General features: G+C 40.4%; 1 protein-coding gene across 1 annotated transcript in view; it reads right to left on the bottom strand.

Moving 5' to 3' along the window:
• Positions 1–21,423: 21,423 nt before the first annotated feature.
• Positions 21,424–27,974, bottom strand: part of BPNT2 (3'(2'), 5'-bisphosphate nucleotidase 2) — a 36,901-nt gene continuing 30,350 nt past the window's right edge. The window contains exon 5 of the mRNA XM_059166408.1: positions 21,424–27,456. Coding sequence (XP_059022391.1) covers positions 27,185–27,456 — 272 coding nt within the window. The 3' untranslated portion in view covers positions 21,424–27,184. The remainder of the gene's footprint in view (positions 27,457–27,974) is intronic.

The raw sequence follows: 27,974 nt of genomic DNA, 5'->3' as shown, positions 1-27,974 counted from the left end.
ATAATCTTTTTAATGTACTGTTGAATCCGATTGGCTAGTATTTTGTTGAGTATTTTCGCATCTGTGTTCATCAAGGATATCGGTCTATAGCTCTCTTTTTTGGTGGGATCCTTGTCTGGTTTTGGGATCAAGGTGATGCTGGCCTCATAAAATGAGTTTGGAAGTTTTCCTTCCATTTCTATTTTTTGGAACAGTTTCAGGAGAATAGGAATTAGTTCTTCTTTAAATGTTTGGTAGAATTCCCCCGGGAAGCCGTCTGGCCCTGGGCTTTTGTTTGTTTGGAGATTTTTAATGACTGTTTCAATCTCCTTACTGGTTATGGGTCTGTTCAGGCTTTCTATTTCTTCATGGTTCAGTTGTGGTAGTTTATATGTTTCTAGGAATGCATCCATTTCTTCCAGATTGTCAAATTTATTGCCGTAGAGTTGCTCATAGTATGTTCTTATAATAGTTTGTATTTCCTTGGTGTTAGTTGTGATCTCTCCTCTTTCATTCATGATTTTATTTATTTGGGTCCTTTCTCTTTTCTTTTTGATAAGTCGGGCCAGGGGTTTATCAATTTTATTAATTCTTTCAAAGAACCAGCTCCTAGTTTCGTTGATTTGTTCTATTGTTTTTTTGGTTTCTATTTCATTGATTTCTGCTCTGATCTTTATGATTTCTCTTCTCCTGCTGGGCTTAGGGTTTCTTTCTTGTTCCTTCTCCAGCTCCTTTAGGTGTAGGGTTAGGTTGTGTACCTGAGACCTTTCTTGTTTCTTGAGAAAGGCTTGTACCGCTATATATTTTCCTCTCAGGACTGCCTTTGTTGTGTCCCACAGATTTTGAACCGTTGTATTTTCATTATCATTTGTTTCCATGATTTTTTTCAATTCTTCTTTAATTTCCCGGTTGACCCATTCATTCTTTAGAAGGATACTGTTTAGTCTCCATGTATTTGGGTTCTTTCCAAACTTCCTTTTGTGGTTGAGTTCTAGCTTTAGAGCATTGTGGTCTGAAAATATGCAGGGAATGATCCCAATCTTTTGATACCGGTTGAGTCCTGATTTAGGACCGAGGATGTGATCTATTCTGGAGAATGTTCCATGTGCACTAGAGAAGAATGTGTATTCTGTTGCTTTGGGATGAAATATTCTGAATATATCTGTGATGTCCATCTGGTCCAGTGTGTCATTTAAGGCCTTTATTTCCTTGCTGATCTTTTGCTTGGATGACCTGTCCATTTCAGTGAGGGGAATATTAAAGTCCCCTACTATTATTGTATTGTTGTTTATGTGTTTCTTTGATTTTGTTATTAATTGGTTTATATAGTTGGCTGCTCCCACGTTGGGGGCATAGATATTTAAAATTGTTAAATCTTCTTGTTGGACAGACCCTTTGAGTATGATATAGTGTCCTTCCTCATCTCTTATTACAGTCTTTGGCTTAAAATCTAATTGATCTGATATAAGGATTGCCACTCCTGCTTTCTTCTGATGTCCATTAGCATGGTAAATTCTTTTCCACCCCCTCACTTTAAATCTGGAGGTGTCTTCGGGCTTAAAATGTGTTTCTTGGAGGCAACATATAGATGGGTTTTGTTTTTTTATCCATTCTGATACCCTGTGTCTTTTGACAGGGGCATTTAGCCCATTCACATTCAGGGTAACTATTGAGAGATATGAATTTAGTGCCATTGTATTGCCTGTAAGGTGACTGTTACTGTATATGGTCTCTGTTCCTTTCTGATCTACCACTTGTAGGCTCTCTCTTTGCTTAGAGGACCCCTTTCAATATTTCCTGTAGAGCTGGTTTGGTATTTGCAAATTCTTTCAGTTGTTGTTTGTCCTGGAAGCTTTTAATCTCTCCTTCTATTTTCAATGATAGCCTAGCTGGATATAGTATTCTTGGCTGCATGTTTTTCTCGTTTAGTGCTCTGAAAATATCATGCCAGCTCTTTCTGGCCTGCCAGGTCTCTGTGGATAAGTCAGCTGCCAGTCTAATATTTTTACCATTGTATGTTACAGACTTCTTTTCCCGGGCTGCTTTCAGGATTTTCTCTTTGTCATTGAGACTTGTAAATTTTACTATTATGTGACGGGGTGTGGGCCTATTCTTATTTATTTTGAGGGGCATTCTCTGAACCTCCTGAATTTTGATGCTTGTTCCCTTTGCCATATTGGGGAAATTCTCCCCAATAATTCTCTCCAGTATACCTTCTGCTCCCCTCTCACTTTCTTCTTCTTCTGGAATCCCAATTATTCTAATGTTGTTTCGTCTTATGGTGTCACTTATTTCTCGAATTCTCCCCTCGTGGTCCAGTAGCTGTTTGTCCCTCTTTTGATCAGCTTCTTTATTCTCTGTCATTTGGTCTTCTATATCACTAATTCTTTCTTCTGCCTCATTTATCCTAGCAGTGAGAGCCTCCATTTTTGATTGCACCTCATTAATAGCTTTTTTGATTTCAACTTGGTTAGATTTTAGTTCTTTTATTTCTCCAGAAAGGGCTTTTATATCTCTCGAGAGGGTTTCTCTAATATCTTCCATGCCTTTTTCGAGCCCGGCTAGAACCTTGAGAATTGTCATTCTGAACTCTAGATCTGACATATTACCGATGTCTGTATTGATTAGGTCCCTAGCCTTCGGTACTGCCTCTTGTTCTTTTTTTTGTGGTGAATTTTTACGTCTTGTCATTTTGTCCAGATAAGAGTAAATGAAGGGGCAAGTAAAATACTAAAAGGGTGGCAACAACCCCAGGAAAATATGCTTTAGCCAAATTAGAAGAGATCCAAAATCGTGAGTGGGGAGAAAGGGGATAAAAAGAGGTTCAAAAAGGAAGAAAGAAAAAAGAAAAAAAAAAAAAAAAAAGAAAAGAATTTTTTTTAAAAAAGAAAACACCTAAGAAAAATGTAAAAAAATATATATATATATTAGATAAACTAGTAAAAAATCGTTAAAAAAGAAAAAGGTAACAGTTAAAAAAAAAAAAAAATTTTACCCGAAGGCGAGAAAAAAAAAAAAATGAAAAAGAAAAAATTAAATTAACTGCAAGACTAAAAAAAATCACAGGAAAAAAGCCATGAGTTCCGTGCTTGGCTTTCTCCTCCTCTGGAATTCTGCTGCTCTCCTTGGTATTGAAACCGCACTCCTTGGTAGGTGAACTTGGTCTCGGCTGGATTTCTTGTTGATCTTCTGGGGGAGGGGCCTGTTGTAGTGATTCTCAAGTGTCTTTGCCCCAGGCGGAATTACACCGCCCTTACCCGGGGCCGGGGTGAGTAATCCGCTCGGGTTTGCTTTCAGGAGCTTTTGTTCCCTGAGCGCTTTCCGTAGAGTTCCAGAGGACGGGAATACAAATGGCGGCCTCCTGGTCTCCGGCCCGGAGGAGTCGAGAGCCCAGGGCCCCACTCCTCAGTGCGCCCTCAGAGAACAGCGCCCAGTTACTCCCGTCTGCCTGACCTCCGGCCGCGCTCCGAGCTCACCGAGCCTGCGTCCGGTTCAAGGTAACACGGAGCTGCGAGCTTACTGTCGGCTCTGTCTCTGTAGCCGGCTTTCCCGTTCCAATACCCGCAAGCTCTGCGACACTCAGACACCCCCGATCCTTCTGTGACCCTGCGGGACCTGAGGCCACGCTGACCCCGCGTGGGCTTCGCTCCGGTTTAGCCTCTGGAGCGATGTCCCTCCGCGGAACAGACTTTTAAAAGTCCTGATTTTGTGCGCGGTTGCTCCGCCGCTTGCCGGGAGCCGGCCCCTCCCCCCGGGGTCTATCTTCCCGTCGCTTTGGATTCACTTCTCCGCCGGTCCTACCTTTCAGAAAGTGGTTGTTTTTCTGTTTCCAGAATTGCTGTTCTTCTTCTCTTCGATCTGCCGATGGATTTTCAGGTGTTTGCAATCTTTAGATAAGCTATCTAGCTGATCTCCGGCTAGCTGAAGCAGTCTCAGCTTGCTACTTCTCCGCCATCTTGACTCCTCCTCCCATTGCTTTATTATTTTGTATTTTATAAAATGTTTTTAAATGAAAGGAAAATGATTTCCTGCCCCATTTTCTTCTTTCTTTAGAATTACATGGTCTTTTCTTTCAGACTCACCTTAAAATCATTTATATTTTAACCAAATTTAAAATGTAATCCAATCTGCATTAAATATATTGACAAGATGGATTCCAATTACATTTCTGTAGCATTAAGTTTTCACACTAAAGAAAGCAGCGTGTCTTTTTTATTCATTCGAATTTCCTCCTTCATGTCCATTATTAGTAAAACTTTGTTGTTTTTTCATAGATATCATTTAAGTTCTTTGTTAAATTCATCCATATATATTTTATATTTTTCCAACTATTGGGAATGGAATTGTTTAATTTATTTGTTTCTTTGTTTCTTTCTTTCCTTGTTTTCACCAATTTTCATATGTGTTGCAGATAGATACTTGCTTTCTTTCCAGAAAACTTTAAACCAGTTGCAAAGAATTATTGAGGTACATTCTCCGGCCTGACTAAATTATTTGAAATCCACCGGTTAGCACTGGTTGCTGAAATTCAGCCATGGCAACTTTTTCACTTTCAGGTGGTTTGTGTTGTTACTAGAAATCTCACCCAGCCAGGTCTGGGGGCACCTGGTGAGCTTGCGCCTTGCCTTGGAGAGGTTCCCATCCTTTTCCAGCCACTCATTTCAAAGAGTTCCGTATTCAGTTTTTCTCTGTTCCCAGGACTGTGCCAAATTATTTCACTTGCCTTATCTCACCTTCTCCCAACAATAATCCTATTGTTGCAGGACCACAGGATTCTAGTCTCACGGAGTAGAGGAATGAATCTCCCAGACACAAAAGTGTGAAATGGAGTAAAAGTTTAACTGAAGGTGGGAACAGACAGCTAGAGTGAGGTGGGTCCCAAATGGATTGCCGCTGCCAGTATTTAGGGCAGGTCTTTCATTGAAAACTTGACCACGGAGCTTGTGGCCTTGAGATTTTTGTGTCATTTTTGGTTTGAGCAAGAATGATTGATAACACCCTCATGACTTATTTCTTTGAGGTTTGATCATTTTCTGTGATTACATTGTAGCTGTCAAAGAAAAATACTCCCCAACATCCCCCACCAGGTGGTCTTGTCTAGACTCTCATCTCTGGTTCACTCTGGCTAATGCTTCAGCCTTCCAGAAATAGTCTCAGAGCTTAGTCAGAGGCCCCTATCTCTCCCTGCTTATACCTTAACCCTTTCCTTATTCACTGTGAGGCTAGAAATATTTTTATCTCTCTGAGGAGACCACTTTGTGGTTTAGCACGTTATATCAGGATCAGGCTGATCTTCTTGTCACATAAGATGTTTTGGCAATTTCATCTGTTGCTTCAATAAATCAGGAGGAAATAAAAAGGATATTTGGTGTTCTTTCATGGGGTTAAAGCTAGCTTTATATAGCTAATTTACTCCAACAAGAAACTTAGGTATTAGAGAATCTAATCTTAGCATGTGGCTCACAGAAAATATGCAACATAAATATTGCCCCAAAACATGGAATGTTGCCTCAGTCCATATGAGTAGGTCTCTTAGTCCATTCTGTATAACTGATACTTTGTTCCCAATTATGCTATTTGCTTATTGAATAAAAAAGCATTAAAATCTGTTGATCTTCAATTAAGAACCATTCTTATCTTCCTAAGTGGTGAATTATACTTGCATATTCTCCTTTTTCCTCCAAAGTTAATTGCTGAGTGAATGTGATTTGAATGTAATTTTTTTTAAAAGAACTCTGTTTTATGTGTATCATATTTTAAGACTTGCCAGGGTCTGATCTTTAAGGGCTTGAAGAAGTAATCATTAATTTAGAAATAGAAAAGCTTAAAATGACATAAATCCATAAGTATATAACAGATTTGAGTAAGGGTCAGTTTGGGGTTTTTTCTTTTTCTTTTTTTTAGCAATATTCTCATCTAAAGTTATTATCAATGAAAATTGAAACTCTTTTAAAAAACATAGAAGAATAGGGTCAGTCTATATGATTTATTTTCAGTGGGATGGAGATAGCTTTTCAGTTTTAAAAAGAAAATGTTACTACTCAACTGTTAATACCTGTCATTTCTGTCACTATGATGAAATAAAATAACATAACTGAACATCTCTGTGTACCAGATGCTTCCAACATAAATATCCTCACCAAAACTTGAGGATCCAAGCTTCACATATTCTGCTCTTGGAAGCAGAGAAGGAGAGAGGAAGGGATCCCTCTCTGGTCTTGACAACAAATCAGTCTCAAATAGAAGAGTGTACAGTACATGGGGAGAATTTTTACTCTCTGTCCAGGAGACAAGACCCTCTCCCAGACCCTTTTGGAGCTATGTAAGCCTTTTGTTCAAACCCCAGATACATTGGAAGTGACACAGAGAAACCAAGCCCTGAAAGATAAATTCTGAAATTTAAGTGAGGGACAGACTGAGCTCACATCAGGAGCTTAAGAGCCTGTCCCACAGAAAGCCTAAAGTTGAAGTATGGGGACTCATATGCTTACCCAAGGCCAGAGACTCCCAAGGCTTGGGCTCCTCCTAACAGGTCATTCTCTAATCACTTCGAAGGAGTCTTTTTGAAGGGATCTAAGTTGAAAGGGGAAGGGTGAGGAGGGGAGGTAGAGAGAACCAGGCTCTCCTGGGATGAAGGGATGCTTTACATGACACCCACAGCCTAGGTCAGCAGGGAAGATGGCTAAGAATTAAGAACTAGAGAACTCATCAAAAGCATATTTAAATAGAAGCCCAAAATCCCTGAAGCAGAAGCTACAGAGTTAGGAGTTCCAGTCAGTCTCCAAAGAGAGGACAAGGCTGAGCCTTAGAAAATCAATATACACTGTATGTTGAGAGAGGGCCGAGTCCAGAGAGAGACCAGCATGCTCCCTGGAGAGGTACCCCCCCACACCCTCACCCCACCTTAGTTGCCTACATGGAGAGCATTGGCAAGGATTTACTTTCCCCTCAGGAGCTAGACTAACCCGGAAGCCAGGGATTCCTCCCTCAACCCTGGGACCACAATACAAAAGGGTAGGGGAGAGAGGTGAGAGAGAGCCTGTGGATTTAACTGAGAATTTACCCCAGAGAGACCTTTAAATGGTCTTTAAATGGGAAATAGATTGAGTTATCTGAAGGTGGCAAGATGAAGAATTTCGCCTTGAAAGAAAATGGAAGCTTCTGAGGTAAATTAACTTCAGTGACAAAGAAATAACAAATGTTAGGTATTAGTCCTGAAAAGTCTATGAAATCATATAGAACATACCAGATAAGGAAGATCTTTCTTTAGTCAAAACACGTTTTATAGCTTTCTAGCTCATCAAAACCACATGGCAAGCCTCAAATATTTCTTCCATTTCTTTTTTCAAGAAATGTTTATTGAGCAGCTAATACGGATGATAGTTTGTTTCCTCAAGATTAGTGAAATAAGATTGGTAGAGGAATATTAGTGTATTGTGATAAGTCCTCCAGAACAGGGTACTATTTGAGCACAAAGGAAATTACAGTTACACCCTAAGGGAAGAGGTGTTACTTAGGGAAGCCATCTGAAAACACGTGACATCACTTAAGCTGGGAAGAAGGAGGAGGAGGAGGAGGAAAAGAAGGAGAAGAAGAGGAAGAAGAAGGAGGAGGAGAAGAAGAAGAAAAAAGGCAGGGGAAGAGAGGAGGGAAGAGGAGAGGGGGAAGAAGAAAAGGAAGAACGGGTTAGTGGTCGGCCATCCAAACTGAAGAGCAATGGGGACTCATTCCAAAAAGAGAACATGGCACATACAAGAAATGAGAGGCAGGCAAAGGAGAAGTGGAGGTTGGGCTTGGGGTGGGAGGTGGGTGAGGGAGACCCAGGACAGAGCCCAGAAATCAAAGGCTAAGTGTGGTGCCCGCAGAGAAGACATGGCTGTGGACTCTGAGGTGGCCCAGGGGGAAAGCTGTAAGAAGGTGGACCCATAAACACAGCCCAGACCATATGTATAAGCCAGATTGGAAGACCGGACTTAAACAGGGGAATGACGAGAACAAGAGCAAATGTCAGGCACCACAAAGCAAGTGGGTCATGGCAGGTACTCCACACTCCATCGGGGGTTCTTTTATTCTTTCTCTGAAGATTTTATTCATTTATCTGAGAGAGAGAGAGCAAGCACAAGTGGGTGGAGGGGCAGAGTTAGAAGCAGATACCCTACTGAGCAGGGAGCCCCATGCGGGGCTTGATTCCGGGACCCTGGGATCATGACCTGAGCAGAGGGCAGACGCTTAATGACTGAGCCCCCCAGGAGCCCCTCCATATGGTATTCTTGGTACTGGGTGGAGCCATCACCTTTATAACAAGTACACGCCTCTCTCAATATGCTTTCACAATTTACTTGGCCCTTCACTGATTGCGGCATCAGTCTTTTGCAGATAGACTTGCTTCTTTTTTCTGAAAAGGACCTTTTTAAGGCATGTTTAGCTAATTACAATTTATACTGAACAATTATGCAGGGTTTTATGTATGGGTTTTATTTTGTGTGTGTGTGTGTGTGTGTGTGTGTTTTCTAGTGTTCAGCTTTAAGACATTTCAACCTATTTCTTAGCATTTGAGTGGTTTTGAGACTCCAAAAATTTGGCTTCCTGTTTTCTACAGAATAGGAAAAAGATCCCCCAAATTAGGAACACAGTGTATAGAAAGGTTGAAAAATTGTTAAAAATGCTAGTGGAAAATTTGTCCTGTTCTCATATCTCAAACAAACATTTACTAACTGCCGTATGCGGGCAATAAGGTGCTTGGAGACCCTCAGAATATTTGGAGTTTTCTTCTTCACATCTCGTTTCCTTGAGAAATACATAATCTTAGCTACAGGGAAAGCAGGCTAGAGCACATGAAGGTTAAATAGAAAAACAGATGTTCTCAGTGCTCCCAAAAGAGGAAGAGAGTGGTCGAGAGTGACAAAGACTGTTGTCTTGTCTGGTGAGGTACCAGTCCAGATAAAAGTGCAACTTGGTTTCTTCTAAGTGCAGCAGGCAGAAAACTTCATTGGTTTTTGAGACTCCCCTAAATCAGAATTTGAAAGAACTCTGGTTAACAGGCCTAACATGTACCTTTGTACTTTCTGTGGAGTAAGAGCTTACAAAGCAATCTAAAACTGTAAGCAAAGGAAATGCTAAAATCTCAAAAATATTTTAGGGCAATTTGGAAAACCACTTTATATGTAAATTTTGTTCCAAAACACTGAACATACTCATAAATTATTCGTTTTTTAAAGTATTTACTTACATAGGGGGTTCTCTTTCCTACCATCAGCATTTGCAGTATTTCAGTATTTCAAAGAAATTAAAATAAAACGTCCTAGTGTTTTAAAGTCAAAATTTTTACCCTATCATATAGATGGTTACCAAACTTTGCTCTGCAAAGAATTTGCAGACTAGGCAGTAGAAAGATAAGTGAAATTTGTTGAGTAAGTGGAAAAGTGTACAGCCCCCCAAAGGACTCACCAGCATGTGCAGGTCACAGACACACCAGCCACCATAAGCATGTGACAGTCCAGAGAAAAATTAATAACGACCCGTATATAAACTATTCCTGTTGAAAATGCATTCTCCTTTAGTCTGTCAATTATTTTGAACTTGTGCTAAATAATAGTAGAGTTTCCTATGTTATCAGTCTATTTGGCTTGCCCCAAAGATTGCACCCTCTTCCTCCCACGTTAAGTGCCTCCAGGAGCACCCTGACTCCATGCCAAGGTGGCTGGGGCCTCCTGTAACACTGTCGTGTGGCCCTGAGCAAACCCATGTTTGCAACTAGTTACCGCCTGGCTGGCTCTAGTCGGAGGGCCCCTGGAGTCTTGACTGCACTGTCCAAACTGGAACCTGTTCCCGCCCCACACACTGCTCTTCCTCCTACTTTCCTTATGCAGTTACCTGCACCAGCCTGGCCATCTTGCAGCCATTCACATGCCTCTGTCTCCCTGGGCATCTGCAGGCGCCGCCTACGTCTCTTCCCGCCGTTTGCATCTTTCTGCTAAGCGCTGCTCTAACAGAAGAACTCACTAACTGATTCCCACAACCGAAGATGAAAGAGAACAACGACAAACTAGTTTCCTCTTCAGTTCTGCCTTTGTATGTCTCCCACATAAACTCCTTATATGAATTAACATCTTGCTGCTCTAACAAATTACCACAAACTTGATCATTTAAATGACCCATAGGTGCTATCTCACAGATGCAGAGTGCAGAAGTCGACAAGCCTCACTGGGCTAAAATTCGAGTGACATTAGGGCTGTGCTCCTTTCTGAAGTCTTCAGGGGAACACCTGCTTCTTTGGTTTGTCAGGCTTCCGGAGGCCGCCTGCGCTCCTGGGTTCGTCTCCAAAGCCAGCAGAAACATTAGGCTGAATCCTTCTCCTGCTGCCATTTCTCTGGGTCTCTCTCTTCTGTCCTCCACTTTCTGTTTTTAAGGATGCTTGGGATTGCATTGGGTGTCCCTCCCCGATAGCCCAGGAGAAACTCCCATCTCAAAACCAGCAGGTGAGCAAACTTAATTCCATCTGCAACCTCAGTTCCCCTTTGGCATGGGAGGTAACTCACAAGTTCTGGGATTCTGGACACAGATGTTTTGGAGGGTCGTGATTCTGCCTGCCACACCCCTCATCTTCTGATCACTGCCCCGCCCGAATTTCAGTGCTCATTTGCTGTCTTCTACTAAAGGCTTTTTAACTGGCTTCCCTGCCTTCAGGCTCCTTATCCTCAATCCTCTATCCACAGAGATCCAGTTATCTCTGTGGAACACAGATTTCATTAAGCCACTGTTCTTCATCTCTGCCTGCCTCCCATGGCTTCTAGTGACCCTGCCCAGCCTTCCCCAGTTCCTTCCACAGCCCTGCTCCCAAAGCCCCTCTTTCCCCACAGGTGTATTTGCCTGTTGCTCAGGCCTGTCATTGATGGAACTTCCTCTCACATTGTGCCCACTTCTGGCTTATCCTGTCCCCTTTCCCACCTGGTTCTCAAACCCTTTCATCCCCAAACTCACTCAACTGTTACCTTCTCTTTGTGGATTCCCCAAAACCTTTACCAAGCCCAGGACAAGTAATTGCCTCTCTGTATAACACATACTCCATCGTACTGTGGCTGTTGGGTTATATGTTTTTCTCTCTAAGCTTGACCGTGAGTGCAGTGTTCACCCATTTATCCATCCATCTTACATGTTTGTTGAGCACCCACCATTTGCTAAACTTAGGAACATATGTTTTGGATATAGTGGATCCTGGCCTTCGGCGAGAATATAATCTCTTGGAGGAGGTTGACAAGTGATCAGACAAAATTCCTGGTTCCTGTCTTAAAATAGAGAAATATATTATTGGTAGCACAGAACACAGAGCAAGTAATTCTGTGAGGGGACTTAAGGAAGGTTTCATAAACGGTGCTATTTAATCTGGTTCTTAGGTTAAAAAAAGAAAAGAAAAGAAAAAAATACTAGACATAATTGAGGTAAAAGGATATATCTCTCCCCTTTGTAGCCCCAAGAACTAGGAGGTATTTGTTAAGTTGAATGTTGAATGGAGAGAGTTGGAAGACTCCAAGGACAGGCTGGGCATGCGGGGTGGGGGGGGGTGGCATGGGGAGGGCCACCTGAAACACTGGATGGTGAGCTCAGCTGCCCACTTACAGATCAGATCTCTGCGGGCGGGGCTCCTGAATGGCCTGTTCACTATGCTTCAACACATTTCAGTTCTACAGTCCCTGAACTAAGCTGAGAAGACCAGGTTGAGAATGCAGAGTGAAACCAACGAGAAGGAGGTTTAATTAGGCCTAACAGAAAGATACCTGAGGTGCTCATGTTTGTAAAAACTCCTTCAGCAAATATTTACTGAGCAAAGATTATGTATTGGGCACTATGCCAGGTGAATAAAGAACAAGAAGGCTCTAATCTCAAGAAGTGTCCCCGCCAAGGGGGTATTGCTTAAAGCAGGCATGCAGAGAGTAAGATGAGCATATGGGGAAGGGGTTCCATGAAGGACCCCGGAGATGACAAAGCTAGCACGTGAGAGCTGGGAGAGAAGAGTCACACAAGGAAGCGCAGAGACAGCAGCCTGAGGTCCAGAAGCTCTCAGCCTACTGAAGGGGCGATGAGGAGGTCAGCGTGGCTCGAACCCAGAGAGTACATGGCAAAGTGAAGTGGGAGGCGCCTGGAGAAGGGAGGAAATGAGATCATCAGAGTTTTGGGTGACCCACCATCCAGGTCCTAGGGATAAGAGATATCCTGGGACTCAGGACTTCCCTAAAACTAAGACAGCCCTAGGCAAACCAGCACAGGGCCTAGAGCTTTGACCAGAGGCCAGTCTAAGACATTTGCATTATAAGGGCAATGGGCTGAAATTAAAGCATTTTAAGTAGGTCCATGGGCTATGATTTACATTTCCAAGAACCCCTCAGAGTTTTGGGTGGAAGATGGATTGGGGAGGAGGCAGCCAGAGAGGACGATCTTCCTTGATTTGCAATCGGTTGTTACCAGACTTGGCGGTCGTAAGAAAGATGAAGAGGGGAACAGGTGCAAGGTTCATGTGGAGCATAGAAAGAAAAGTTGCCGGTCACTTACAGGGGAGAATGAGGAGAAAGGGAAGAATCCAGACGGGCTATGGAGCTGGAGCAGGGAGCCCTCAGGCGGCCACAGGGTTAACGGGAAGATACACTTTTCAGGGAGTGTCTCAGATAGGCAGCTGCGTTCATGGGTCTGCAGCACAGAAATGAAATGTCACAGAGTTAAGGAATTCACTGGATTTACCCGCAGGCAACCTCACACTCCAGCACTCTCTGGCTGCAGGTCACCTCGGACCCTAGTCTCTGTGATGGCTCTGGTGAACTGGAGCCCCATTTTCACCCGCGTGACGAGGGGAGCCCGACAGAGCACCTGCCCGGCCGCACACCCTGTGGGGAGCTCAGCGGACAGGGCGACTCAGTCCTGAAGGAACAGGCATACCGCTATCACGCCATTCAGCTCCCAGCATCTGCCTTAAAAGCCTTCCTTTGAGGGGTGCTTGGGTGGCCCAGTCATTGTCTGCCTTTGGCTCAGGTTTGATCCGAGTCCTGGGGTTGGCCGAGCCCTGCACTGGGCTCCCTGCTCGGCAGAAGCCTGCTTCTCCCTTTCCCACTCCCCCAGCTTATATTCTCTCTCGCGCGTGGTGTCTCTCCCTCTGTCAGATAAATAAATAAAATATCTTTAAAACAAAACAAAATAAATCTTCCTTTGTGTTCCACCTTCCAGCCTGGAAGGAGAGGAAGGGGCTACAGTGATAATTCCTGCCTTCCTGAAACATGTAGTCTTTTTTGCATGAGCCGAGGCCACAGCTGAATGACAGAACACAAAGCCTGCTTCCATGTTTTATGGAGCCTTAAAGCATCGTTCTTCTGCCCGAGTTTCCACCTGAGAACCCAGAGCAGTAAGATTTGGTCAGTTTGCCTAAAGACAAAATACAAGTACGTCCAAAACTGTCTACCTTTAAAGGCCCGCGTCATAACACCCAGTAAAAAAAATAAATAAAAATAAACCCTATGCCCTTCTGAAACAGCTGGCACTATCGACAGCAGGTTGAGTGACCCAAATGTTCCCAAAATGATTCTTCCAGGTGAAGTGCCTTTTCTGTTTAAAGTGATTCTTTAAGATGACCTTCTGCTTTTGTTCCTTAGACACAGCAATCTTCCAAATCCCTTTTGTGTCCCCAAAGGCATCTTGTCTACACCCCCACCCCAACTGAGATAGCTTGATGAATTTTGCTAGAAGCCGTGGGCATCTTGATCTACTGAAATTAACCAGTGCCCCACTCCTGCTGCACCATCTGCCCCCTCAGAACTGCCCCATCACAAGACAGGTGGGGCCAGACACAGTCACAAAGAGACACCAGCTGCTCCCACTAAAAACAGAGTTTACCTCAAACACTATTCTTAAGTAAACTCTTATGTTAGAATGTTATACCTGGGAAGTTCAACCAGCCAAAGAGGGTTATGACTAGTGAGACAATTTCTGTTGTTCTCAGTTCTAACTTCAGGATTTTGAAATTCAGACCCAAACTCGAAACGGGGCTTTTTCTCCTCCTCGATGTGGAAAGAGCGATGCTCTGCTTCCCCTGTGTGGCAAAGTTTGATACTTCACTCTCCAGAAACCAGATTTACAGCCAAGACAAAAGGAGGAAGTGGGCGCTGTCTGGAGGTTTATTTATTTTTATTTTAAATGACCCATATCACAAGTTCCTTTTTTGAACAAAAGAAGCCAATAGCGATTTCATAATATCTTAGAGGAATTTCCTTCTTATTCTTCTTCTCAATTTTGAAAGTCAGCCAGTAGCCCTCTCTATCTATAAAGATGGAGGGTGTTCTTTAAGCTCATGCCACACTCAGGGGGAAGCCAATGGTAAGTTCATACATCTTTCCAGCTCCTCTACTTTGTAAAATAACAACCATAATAATATCTATATAAATAAAGTCAAGTTCCTATTTATCTAAAAATGACATATACGACATGCTGAAAACGGAAGTTTAAGATGTCCTGGGAATTGGGAAAGTACCACCCACTGTGGGAATCTCTCTCTGGAGCCCCTGAACCAGATGGCTGGCCCTAAGTTCTCTCAGGTGACATAGATACGGGCTCTGTGGCGGGAACAGCACCTACCTTAGTGGATCCACAGAGAACCAGAGAGATACATCATTATCTTGAGCCTCTAATCTCTTGGATGTCCTGCCTGTATGGGCAGCACAGTGGTCTCCTGGGAGCATTTTGGAAATGTGGCCTCTCCACCCACACCAGACCCCACCAACCCAGAGTCTGCACTTCAGCGAGATTCCCAGATGATTCGCATGGATTTTAATGGGTGAGGACCACTGGCACGACTGGAACAACCAAGACCCACCCACTGGGAAAGAGGATGACGGAGTTCGTCCACCATATTGAAAACCCACAAAGGACTTAGAACCTCACATTCTCCTCTTTCCAGAATGAGGCCAACCCTTCATGTCAACACGAGGGATAAGCAAGAAAGATGGGGACTCTGGCCTCCAGGCACCCAGAATTCAACACACTCAAACCTGCTGTGTTCGCTGTTTCCTATTTGCCTTCTGCCTTGTCCGCTGATCTTCACATGGGTTTCTACATGCCAGCAGAGGGCACAGTCACTCAGACCAAGACTTTTTGACCAAGTCACCAGACTTTTTGCCTCGACTCGTGGAAATTTACAGAAGAAGGATCAGAGATCCTGAGAGAGAAATAAATTCTGATCATAAACACAAGGGTTCAGGCCAATCTGTATATCTTCTGCCTCTCCCCAGCCCAATACCTCACACAAGAGGGGTCAAGAAATTGGCCTTTAGGCTTTAGGCATTGGAGGATACAGCCTGCTGCTGCAGAGCTGGGGTATCATTGAGACCTGGGCCTCCGATCAGGAGGGAACAAGTGAGAAATCTGACAACACTTGTCAGCTGCTCTTCACAGATGGGCGCTGGCTGAGGATGAGTGGAGTTCCTTCATCTCCTCCTCACAGATAAATCCTTGATTAGATTTTGGTTGCTACTGTTTCCTCTGTTAGGCTTTTTTCCTTTTTTTTTTTTTTTTTTTTTTTTTTTAACAGACCTTGGCTTGTGTCTTGGACAGAGAGTTTAGGACGGGCAAGGGTATGTGTCCCAACCAAACCCACCACCATCCTTTCCAAGACTTTCCTGTGGAGTTAGTACAGAAGATGATTGCATGCATGCGGGGACTGCTGGAATAACATGGATTGGGGCTCGCTGACAGCCATGTTCCCCATTTTGTGGAGCAAGACAGTCTGTAGGACAAATTTATTTATTTGACAGAGAGGGAGAGCACAAGCCGGGGAGCAGCAGGCAGAGGGAAAGGGAGAAGCAGGCTCCCTTCTGAGCAGGGAGCCTGATGTGGAGTGGGAGCCCAGGACCGTGGTATGACCTGAGCGAAAAACAGACACTCGAGCAACTGAGCCACCCAGGCACCCCAATAAATCATTTTCTGCTTCGGTTAATTTGAGTTAAGTTTTGTTTCTAGAGAGCAAGAGAGTCGTGCCAAATGAATACAGCCTGGAGCAGAAGGCTTCAGATCGGACAATCAAAAAAAACCTGGGGGGTGGGGGGCGTGAGGGGGTGGTATTGCTTGGTGTGCGGAAGGGGGCAGTGTGCATCCTTCAGGCCTTGTATAACTGTTCGCCGATTGTTCCGTATTTTACTTCATTTCATCTCACAGCACCCCTGTGGGTGGTACTGCTGCTAAGCCCCTTCATGTCTGAGCACCTTGCTCAGGACCCTTATGACTGAAGAGACACAAAAGGGTGTTCAAATGCAGGTGCTGCTGCACCAGAGTCCTGGCAGTGACTTGCCTACTCAATGCTCTCCCTGCTGGAGGTTCCCAACACTTGTCTCTCACACTGCTTGATAACCCAACTGTCTATGGGCCACAAGTTTCACAGATCTACGGATCTGCCCTGTCAGTTTCTAGGCGTCCAGGGCTGCGGGTGACCTACCACTACTGGAAATTCAGCTCTTACTGTTAGTGCAGTATCATTTTGTTGTCTGACATACTTTACAATTTTAAATGTTTCCTTTTGTTGAGATATTTAATCCACTGAGGTTTCCAGGACCTTTGGCTTGCAGTCCAAAACAACCGTTTGACACACCGAGGAATGTTTTATCCCTTCTCCAAAGAATAAAAAGTGTATTCGAGCAAGATTGTTTTCCTCCCGCCCCATGACACGCTGCTGCTTACCTAGTAATAGCTGCTTTAGGCAAAAATTACATCCACTTTTAAAAATATTTTCCATGACAATGTTCTCTTTGAAAAATTAGGCCTGGTCTTCTGCCAACTGGAGATTTGATGTAACCAAAGATCTTAATCCAGCTAGAGAACTAAATTCACTGAAAACAGAAAGAAAAACTTTCACAAATGGCTGTTTGCATTCCTACTGTGAAATAAGATCTGACCCAGTACTTATCTGGGAGGAACTCCCACCAGAGCTGTGGAAATCTTGTTTCATGATCAGAAATCTTGTTTGGGAAAGAAACTACTCTGCTCTCTGTCCAACAATATGGACTCCTTTGTTTCCTCATGTTCTCATGTTAATCCCCAAAGCACGACTGGCTGGTAAACAGCACTGGCTGGGAGGAAGGGATAGAAGTTCTAGAGAGTAAATGGAGACCATGTGAGGTGCTGACTTCATCAGTGAATTCACTCTGAATCTTTTGTTTGCTTGTTTCTTTTTTTTTTCCCCTCCATGGTCTGAGTTTCAAACTGAACAAGATAAGTTAAAATTCTCAGAAATTGAAAAAAATTTAAAAAAGTATATAATCTCTGAAATATCAGGTGGTACTTGGCACTCTCAGGGTCATCCCTCTTCTGGGAAAACTTGAACCTGGGTTGAAGTACTTTGGAAACTCTAAAATGATATTCCTGGTAAGAGCCTCCCAAAGGGGCACCTGGGTGGCTCTGTCAGTTAAGTGTCTGCCTTTGGCTTAGGTCATAATCCTGGGGTCTGGTGATAGAGCCCTGCTCAGCAGGGAATCTGCTTCTCCCTCTTCCTCTACCCCCATCTCTCTTAAATAAATAAAATCTTTAAAAAAAAAAAAGAAAAAAAAAGCCACCTTAAAGAGTTAAAAGGGTGGAAGAAAATAATCCTTGAAATTGTTTAAGAGCTGAGACATTTAAAAATGTTTCTGTGCTAATCTCAGATTTCAAGATATACTACAAAGCTATAGTAACCAAAACAGTATGGTGGGGGCACAAAAACAGGCCCATAGGTCAATGCAACAGAATAGAGAGCCCAGAAAGAAATCCACACCATATGGTCAATTAATCTACAACAAAGGAGACAATAATATATACACAATGGGGAAAAAAACAGTCTCTTCAATGAAAGGTGCTGGGTAAACTAGACAGCCACATGCAAAAGAATGAAAATGGACTACTTTCTTACACCATACACAAAAACAAACTCAGAATGGACAAAAGACCTAAATGTGAGACCTGAAACCATGCAATTCCTAGAAGAAAACATAGACAGTAATCTCTCAGACTTTGGCTTTAATAACATTTTTCTACATATGTCGCCTCAGGCAAGGGAAACAAAAGCCAAATAAACTATTCAGACTTCATCAAACTAAAAAGTTCTGCACAAAGAAAGAAAGAAACAAAACAAAAGGCAACCTGCTGAATGGAGGAAGACATTTGCAAATGGCATATCCAGTAAGACGTTAATGTCCAAAATATATAATGACATTACACAACTCAATGCCAAAAAAAAAAAAAAAAAAAAAAAAAACCAAAACCCCAAATAATATGATTAAAAATGGGCAGAAGACATGAACAGATATTTCTCCGAAGAGGACATCCAGTTGGCCAACAGACATATGAAAAGATGCTCAGCGTCACTTCTCATCAGGGAAATGCAAATCAAAATGACAATGAGATATCACCTCACACCTGTCAGAACAGCAAAATTAAAAGACCCAAGAAACAACTATTGACAAGGATGTGGAGAAAAAGGAACTCTTTTAGCACTGTTACTGGGAATAAAAACTGGAGTAGCCATTATGGAAAACAGTATGGAACTTCCTCAAAAAGTTAAAAATAGAACTACCCTAAGATCCAATAATTACACAATTGGGTTTTTACCCCCAAAACACAAAAAAACATTAGTTCAAAGGGATATATGCACTACTATGTTTATAGCAGCATTATTTATAATACCCAAATTATGGAAGCAGCCCAAGTGTTCATCAATAGATGAATGAATAAAGAAGTGTTATATATTATATATTATATATATATATATATTTTAAGATTTTATTTATTTATTTGACAGAGAGATCACAAGTAGGCAGAGAGTCAGGCAGAGAGAGAGAGAAGCAGGCTCCCCACTGAGCAAAGAGCCCGATGCGGGGCTCTATCCCAGGACACTGAGATCATGACCCAAGCCGAAGGCAGCGGCTTAATTCACTGAGCCACCCAGGCACCCCAAGAAGTGGTATATATTTTATTTTATTTTTTTTTTAAAGATTTTATTTATTTATTTGACAGAGAGAAATCACAAGTAGGCAGAGAGGCAGGCAGAGAGAGAGAGAGAGGAGGAAGCAGGCTCCCTGCAGAGCAGAGAGCCCGATGCGGGACTCGATCCCAGGACCCTGAGATCATGACCTGAGCCGAAGGCAGCGGCTTAACCACTGAGCCACCCAGGCACCCTTGAAGTGGTATATATTTTAAATGGAATATTATTCAGCTATAAAAGGAATGAAGTCTTGCCATCTGCAATGACATGGAGCTAGAGAGTATAATGCTAAGCAAAATAAGTTAGTCAGAGAAAGACAAATACTATGTAATTTCACTCATATGTGGAATTTAAGAAAAGACAAATGAACAAAGAAAAGACACCAGCCAAGAAACAGACACTTAACTATAGAGAACAGATGTTTACCAGAGGGGAGGTGGGTGGTGGATGGGTAAAATAGGTGATGGGGATTAAGGAGTGCACACGTGATGAACATTGGGTGGTGAATGAAAGTGTTGAATCCCTATATTGTACACCTGAAACTAATATAACACTGTATGTTAACTATGCCAGAATTTAAAATTTAAAAAAAGGATCCAGTGTTTCTTTAAAAAAAAAAAAAAATGGGCAGAGGAACTGAAAAAACATTACAAAGAAGACATACAGGTGGCCAACAGACACATGCAAAGCTGCTCAACATCACTCATGATCAAGGAAATGCAAATCAAAACAATGAGATTATCACTTTATACCTGTCAGAATGGCTAATATCAAAAGGAAAAGAAGCAACAGCTGTTAATAAGAATATGGAGAAAAAGGAACCCTTATGCACTGTTGGTGGAAATGTAAATTGGTTCAACAATTGTGGGAAAAGGTGTGAAGATTCCTCAGAAATTTAAAAATTGAAATACTGCAAGCGTACCTGGATGGCTCAGTGGGTTAAGTGTCTGCCTTTGGCTCAGGTCATGCTCTCAGCGTTCTGGGATCGTGTCCTACATAGGGCTCTCCACTTAGTGGGAGGTCTGCTTCTCCCTCTCACTCTCCTTCTGTGCTCTCATGTGTGATAAAAAATCTTTAAAAAAATTTTTTAAATTAGAAATATACATAAGCCAGTAAGTCCACTACTTTGTATTTACCCAAAGAAAAAGCACATGCTAATTCAAAAAGATATTTGAAGCCCTTTGTTTATTGCAGGATTTTTTACAATAACCAAGATATGGAAGCAAACCAAGTGTCCATTGATAGATGAAGGGAGAAAGATGTGGTATGTATACCACGGAAAATTACTCAGCCTTAAAAGAAAAAAAGAAGATTGCTATCTTGCCATTTGTGACAACATGAATGGACCTAGACTATATTATGCTAACAGAAGTAAGTCAGACAGCAAAAGACAAATACCATATGATTTTACTTATATGTGGGATCTAAAAAACAAATGAAAAAAAAAAACAAACAAACAAAAAACAGAAACAGACTCATCCCATAAATATAGAAGACAAACTGGTAATTACCAGAGGGAAGGGCGTGGGAGAATGGGCACAATAGGGAAGATGAGTTGAAGGCACAGGTTTCCAGTTATGGGATGAACAAGTCACCAGGATAAAAGATACAGCATAGACAATGTAATCACTGGTGTGATACTAGCACATAATGACAGTAGACGATAGCTACCCTTCTGGAGAGCATAACACAATGTATAGAATTGTAATTCAGCATTGTACACCTGAAACTAACATAATATTGTGTCAACTATACTTCAGATTAAAGTTTTTGTGCTTTCAAAATACTCAGATTTTATAAACAATTTTTAAAATAATGGTCTATATCCTAATTTTTTATTAGGATGTAGAATAGAATTCTCTATTATTTATATTAACAAATAGTATACATCTGCTGATGCAGAAGTCAAAGATATGAAATAACCGAATTTATAATATGGGGCTGATGACATCTTTTTATTATCTGTAAGACTTGAGGAAAACAAGCACCTTGGAGATCGTTCTAATCACACTGTTTCTATTACTACCTTTCTATATATTTGTCCTTAGCTTCTTTTGCTTTTTCTAAACTCCCTCTATCTTAAACAAATCTAAGAATGCAAGATGTAATTTTGCTACGACTACATTTATCTTGTACACCCCTTCTCAAAGAGATGGCTTTCCTATACATGGTGAGAGAATCTCAGAAAATTAGTTCAAAAGCTGATGCATTCATAGAAAAGAGTAGCTCCAGGGGCTGAGGTGAAGGGGGAATGGGGAGGGACTCAATGGGTCGAGTTTGTGTTTATGATGATGAACAGGTTCTTCAAAAGCATGGTGGTGACGGTTGTCCAACATTGTGAATGTATTTAATGCCACTGAATTGTGCACTTACAAATGGTTAAAATGGTAAACACATATATGCATGTATGTCACCCTAGTTTTAAAAAAAGAAGAGGTGGGAAAGGCAGATGCAGCACACCATTTCTTTCAGACATGACCAATTTATTCAGAATATTCAAATTTCAGTTTGGCAAAGTATATCCAGGAGCAGAGAGTTTGGGACAGTCATTTCATTGGAAGCAATCACATTTTCTAGAGCTAAATAAATGTCCATGGGGTAGTATCTAAAGAAAGCAAAACTTTAAAAAATAATTTAGTGTGCATGAGGTGATAATCATAAATATTGACAGAGTCAACAAAACAATCAGTTTACCCAATCAAAGCATGAAAAATGCTTATTCTAGTAGTACTTCTTTATTCAATTTAGTTCAACACACATTAAGCACCTAATTTATTCAAGACACTGGGCTAGCTGCTGGGGTTGATGTGGAAATACAATACAAAGATCACCAAGACACAATCCCTGTCCTTAAGAAATTTACAACAGCACATATAAAAATGAGTGCTATAGGTGAGGTACAAAATAACTGCTCTAAAAACACGGAGAAGAGTTAACTTCTCAGTAGAGATTAAAGTCAGGACCCCCTTAATTTGGTGCTGTGCGTGAGGCAGGATACAGCATGCCAAGAGAAGTATGGTGCCCAAGCATGGCTTGGCACCAGGAAATGGGACTAGCTCCTCCATAGCTTTAAATGTGTGATTAGGGCAGGAGTACTCAAAGGTATTTATTTTTAATTCCTCTCATCAATGTTAGCCCATTATAAGAAAAAAGATCTACAGAAGTGAGGTCTATTAAAAAAACAAAGTCTGAAGAGGCAGGGATATGAGCAGGAAACACCATTATGTGTAAACTCAACCCCATGCGTATATATACATCCAGAAGCTTAAGTAACATCATTAAATGGGGTGGGGGGGGAATCCATTGGGAGCACCACAGTTTATCATGGCAGAACAAGTTCTCTCTTGTTAGACTATAAGACTAGCTTTGGCTCCTGCCAGTGGAGGATGTAATGCTACACGGAAATTGAAAGTCCGTATTTTTAAACATGAATTAAAGTCCTTAAATGTTACCTCTTCAACTCAGCATAAACGATGAAGACAGTTTAGAAGAGATAATTTGTGGAGAGAGATTAAGTCTTTCTAGGCTAACTGATCTAATGATGACTTGGCATGCTGTATTTCCTATTTAAAAAAATACAAGATGATCAAGTCTTTCCTGAATAACTATGTGTAGAACATACCTCAAGAGGAATTTTAACAGAACATACTACTAATCAAACATCACAGTTTCTGCTTTTGTAATTTATACAAATTAACCTTAATTATAATACTTTAGAGAACACTTACAAACACAATATGTAATGTTGCTTTAATATTATTCATCAGCCTTAACTTCTACAAGTTTGGCTTATATTATTTTACCTTAAAAAAAAAAAACTACTTCTTTTATAAATCTCATTTTCCCACAGAATTAATTCACTATCCAATTTTAAAAATAACTTTTAAACAGAAACCAATAGTAAACTGGAATGCTAATACCTGCCAGGCTTTGATTAAAAATAAATCATATATATGTATCTTACATAAACAGCACCTCATAAAACCAAAACCTTTTGAAATACAAAGTTCAATTCTTCTTGCCCTCTTAGTAACTGCTAATCAAACCCCTCCCCCCCTCAATCCAGGAACTGTTCTGGTTTGTTAAGTCACATAACACATAGTATCTTTTAGCATTAATAAATTATTGATATGGTATCATGAATAGCTATTTTTTTAAAAACCAAAGCAACTCAGAGGACTAGTAGAACAAATATAATAGTACACTAAAAATTTAAAAGAAAAAAAATTTTAAATATACCTTATCCTGGTCTTGTAGTAATTCAAATTAAAAACCAAAGGATGAAGTATCATTTCAGACCTATATACATCAAGATGCCAGTTCTTATAAAAATGTACTTTAGTTGTAAATGCTAGGTTATGCAAAAATAAGTTTATATCAATTGTATTTAACTTTAATGAATTTCCCCCAACTCTAATATTAAAAATGTTACAAGAACTTAAATTTTAATGGCAAAAAGTTCTTATTTTCCCCATCTATTAAAAAAAGATTTTATTTTCCCTTATTAACATACAATGCCCTATTGTTAAGGCACAACTTTTTTTTAGAATAAAAATGAAACCATAGACTAGGTTTATTTTATATAACAGTTACAAGACAGACTTTTTTATAGGCATATACTGCAAATAATATAGCTCAGATTCAACCAAGATCAAAAATGAAAAATCAGTTTCTGTGCAGGACCAGTCAACACATAGCCAAGATAAATAGCTGAAGCTAGAATAACCCAAGTAGATTCTATTTTTAACCTGCCAAAGATTGTCTCCATGAGGCCATTTTTAAGGTGTTATCAAAGGAGAGGCAAGCTGGATATTCTCTTGAGGAACTGGGGGTGGTGCCACCCCAGCTTTCTTTACTTTTGCGTTGCTATCAGAGATAGTTGTCACCTTCAAAGCCCAAGTGAGATCCAATTTTTTAACATCTGAGACAAGGGCAGAGTTCCTGATCCCAGGGCTCAAGGCAGAGAGGGAGGCTTTTTTGCTCTGCATTCTCCCTCTCCTACCCTTCCCTGGAGCTTTCTTCCTTCCCACCCTCTTCTTATCTACTTACCCTACTTCCTCCAACCCAATCTGCCCATTATTCAAGGGGAGCACCAAGCGAACAGAATTTGCACAATTGTTAGATTCATGAACTAAACACTTATTAGATTCATCATATAGCCATAAACTATTCATCTGAATGCTGATTTAAAATCCAGAAAAATAATAAAATCCAGAAAAAATACAATTAAAGAGGACAATTGAATACCAAATATGACCCACCTTGTAGGCCCTTTGTAATCTCAACTGAAATAGGGACACAAGTATGAAAGCCAACAGAAAAAGGAGGTTTTCATTAGCAGGCTTATATACCTAATTCTTGTATCTTCTGCATTTTCATTCTGTGAAGAAAGGATCTGGAGAAATGCTTTGTAAAGACAGAAGCACTGGATTAGACTCGATTGTGTAAATATTTGTGGTTTTGAACGTGATTTTCCTTTATCTTTTGAGAACATCTTTGAGGAGTGATGGTCAACCAGAATTCTTGCCCAGCTTCATCTCCCTAAGAACTTAACTCAGTTCTACCATAATATTTCAGCAGTCAATCTTGAAAGAAGTGGGTCTAGGAGAGAACTCAGGGGTTAAGTTTTGAGGGAGAATACTGGTCCAGAAAGAGGGGCAGATATAGAAGAACATCAACAGGCTGTAGAACCAGGGAATGAGGTAGAGACGAAGGCCAGAGCAAAGGGACAGCTAATATATACTGAAGCTACTGATGCCACTACTTTTACTAAATGTGATGTGTAAAACTCAAGTTTAAGGGAACATTGTGCTCTAAATGAGGGCAAAGATAAAGGAAAGGGAAGACCAGGAGTTGGGGAGGTGAGGCTCACTAAAAGTTCAACTCTAGTTATTTTGCTACATTTTAGAAGTAATTTATGTAATTCTGAGAGATAGTACATGCCTCACTTATTCATGGTGTTTTACTGGTATGTTCTGGCATGGAAATGTCTCACATTAATAAATATAAATACTGTTCTTTTTACTTATATTAGTTCTATAATGTACATTATCTTTTAGAAAAAAAATTAAAAATGAATTTTCTACAAAACCACGTAAAAACCATTAGTAACTAGACTATACCCAACAAATTATAAAAATAATGCATTAATCTGTCAGCCAATATCTTAATTTTTGTACACAACACAAGCCCTTCGCAAAGTCATTATCTACATGCAGATTAATGGAATTAAAAATAAAACGAAAGCGATCATGCTTGGTAATATGATCTAGTTTCATTTCCATTAAATTACAAAGTTTCCATGTAATATTTAAAAAAAAAACTCCACAATTAAATGCCATTTCTTAATATGCCAGTCTTCTTGCCCCATTTCTGATACATTACAATTAAAATAAATGCTTATACCATGGACTCTGGAAAGAGTATATGCCTCTGCCATCTCTCCTGAGGAAAAAAAATATTGTTTAATTGAAAAGTAAAAAGATGAGGTCTCCCATATTCTATTCTGACTCCCCTAAGTCCTGTTTAAATATCGAGTGTTCCAACTACCAAAACTTTGTATGAATTTTCACTGAACCAAATCTTACCTATTGAGGCCCACTACACTTTCAGGTCTGTGACCAGTTGCTAGAGACTGGGTGGAAACATGTGCTTTGTACTAAATTCAGTTCCCTAAGGAGGAATGAAAGGACTCTGGAGACTATAAAACTCAGGCCTAAAATTGTATGCACATTCCACCAGAAGAGGATGTCCATTCTTTGGTCAATTTTACCTCTAAGATAGGAAAAGAAATGGAAAATTGTTTTAAAGAAAAGGAAGAAGAAAACAATGAGCAATCCCCTTCCCCTCTAATCAGTATATTATAAAATACAAGGACATCAAAGTCACATGAAATAACGGTACTGTTTACACGAAGTTTCCAGATAACATACTAACAGAAATCCAACATCCCAATGAAATTCACAAAACAAGGATCTAATTACAGTGACACAGTGAATATGCCACCTTTCTTCCAGTCAGATTCTGCCTACTGAATTAAAAGAGAAATTAATCAAAAAGTAACATTAACCTTTGTTATTTTAATCTGAACAGAAACATTAAAATATATTAAAAATTACTACTTTGAGATTAGGTCAGATCCATTTATTAATGGTGAAAGCAACCATAAATCATTCTTGGTAAGGATAGAACCTCTACATACAAACCTGGCAAAGTTTTTAAAAAGTACTAAAACTTTTGAAAATAAGGAAAGCTAGCTCAATTTGTGTAATATCAAATGACTCAACTAACAATAATTTATATTCTTATAGTGCATAATTTATCCCTAAGGAGAACATGTACCAAAATCCTAGTGCTAACCCTGAAACCTTAATCCAAACCTTACGTGTTGAAGACCAAATGTTGGTTAGGAGGGAAAGGATGGGACCATGCAATGTCCACAGAGCAAACAAAAATCAAGAGTAAGATGGCAGGAATGTTGGACCGATGGGTACAAATACACTTTTCTGTACCAAAACAAAAAGCAAAACAAAAATACACACACAGAAACTACAATTACAACGCAATCATCATATAGCTATATTCTCAACTAGCTGGTGAACTTATTATTAAAATTTCAAAGAAAAAAAAAAACAATTTAAGTTTTTTCTTTTTTAATCCATAAGAAATATTCAGTAACAACAGATAAATAGAGCATTTGTTGCATATTAATGAATGTGTGGCTTCTTGTGCTTTCCATCTGAATTAGGGATAAAAACCCCCAATTACTTTATTTTCAATGAGATACAACTGTAAAGTAGTATTAAATCTACACAAAATCAATCCTTTCTTCAGCCCAATTCTGTATGAAAATACTAACAAATAGTGAAGATTCATGATGTTGTGTGAACATGGTGACTCATAACAATGTAGACTCAGCTATAGATTTCAATTCACAAATGTGTGTGTGTGTGTGTATGCATGTGTGTGTGTGGGTGCTTTGTGTAGGACAACCATACGAAAATAGTCTCAAAAATAAAGACAATACTTGAGACAGGAAGCAACCCACTTTCCCTGATCTTGCATCCTATTACAGGGAAAGTAAGTCTCTGATGCTTCATAAATACTTAAAAAGTTCAGGATGGCCTTAACCATGCAGAGTCTCCACCGATGCATTTGAAGCCCCCAGACGCTTCAGGTTGACTGTTCAACTGAGGAAGAGCTGTGATCTGTGATTGCCTTTGCTTATTTATGTCCTGTCTTCTCTAGATCTGGGAGTTTTCTGACCAGAGCTTGGTGGTTCATTCTGATGCTAGCAAGAAGCCCTCCTTCAATGCCGTCGGAACCAGTGTAACTGATTTCTTCACCACTCAGGGTAGTCATATGCCCCCCAAGGGCTTTTAAGATGGCATTGCCAGCACATATATCCCATTTTTTGATATATGTCACATGGATATATAAATCAGCTTTTTCTTGACTTTTATCAGGCACATCCAAGAGTGCTAAAACTTTATAACCTAAAAGGTAAACAAAGAATTTAGATTACAACTCAAAAGATTTAAAAAGTAGCTTACTTTTTAAGAGTAATTGTGAAAAATAACAGCACACAACAGGCAGGAGTTCTCTATACTATCTCTACAACTGTGAAATCTAAAATTATTTAAAAATATTTTTGTTCTGGGGCACCTGGGTGGCTCAGGAGGTTAAAGCCTCTGCCTTCGGCTCAGGTCATGATCCCAGGGTCCTAGGATCAAGCCCTGCATTGGGCTCTCTGCTCAGCGAGGAGCCTGCTTCCTCCTCTCTCTCTCTGCCTTGTGATTTCTGTCTGTCAAATAAATAAATAAAATCTTAAAAAAATAGTTTTGTTCTTTTCTCAAGAAAGTAAACAGTGCAGACATTAAATCCAAATGAGCAAAAAATATATAATGTAAAGCTATTCTCAAGTGTAACCAAATACACATCTATAATCTTTTAAATTTAAATCTACTTTGTGAATGTGGAATACTATACTGAAGCTAAATATCCATGGATTTCA

The sequence above is a fragment of the Mustela lutreola genome, chromosome 3 (genome assembly GCF_030435805.1).
Source record: "Mustela lutreola isolate mMusLut2 chromosome 3, mMusLut2.pri, whole genome shotgun sequence".
NCBI classification, from domain to species: domain Eukaryota; kingdom Metazoa; phylum Chordata; class Mammalia; order Carnivora; family Mustelidae; genus Mustela; species Mustela lutreola.
This window is presented reverse-complemented; position numbering and strand designations above follow the sequence as displayed.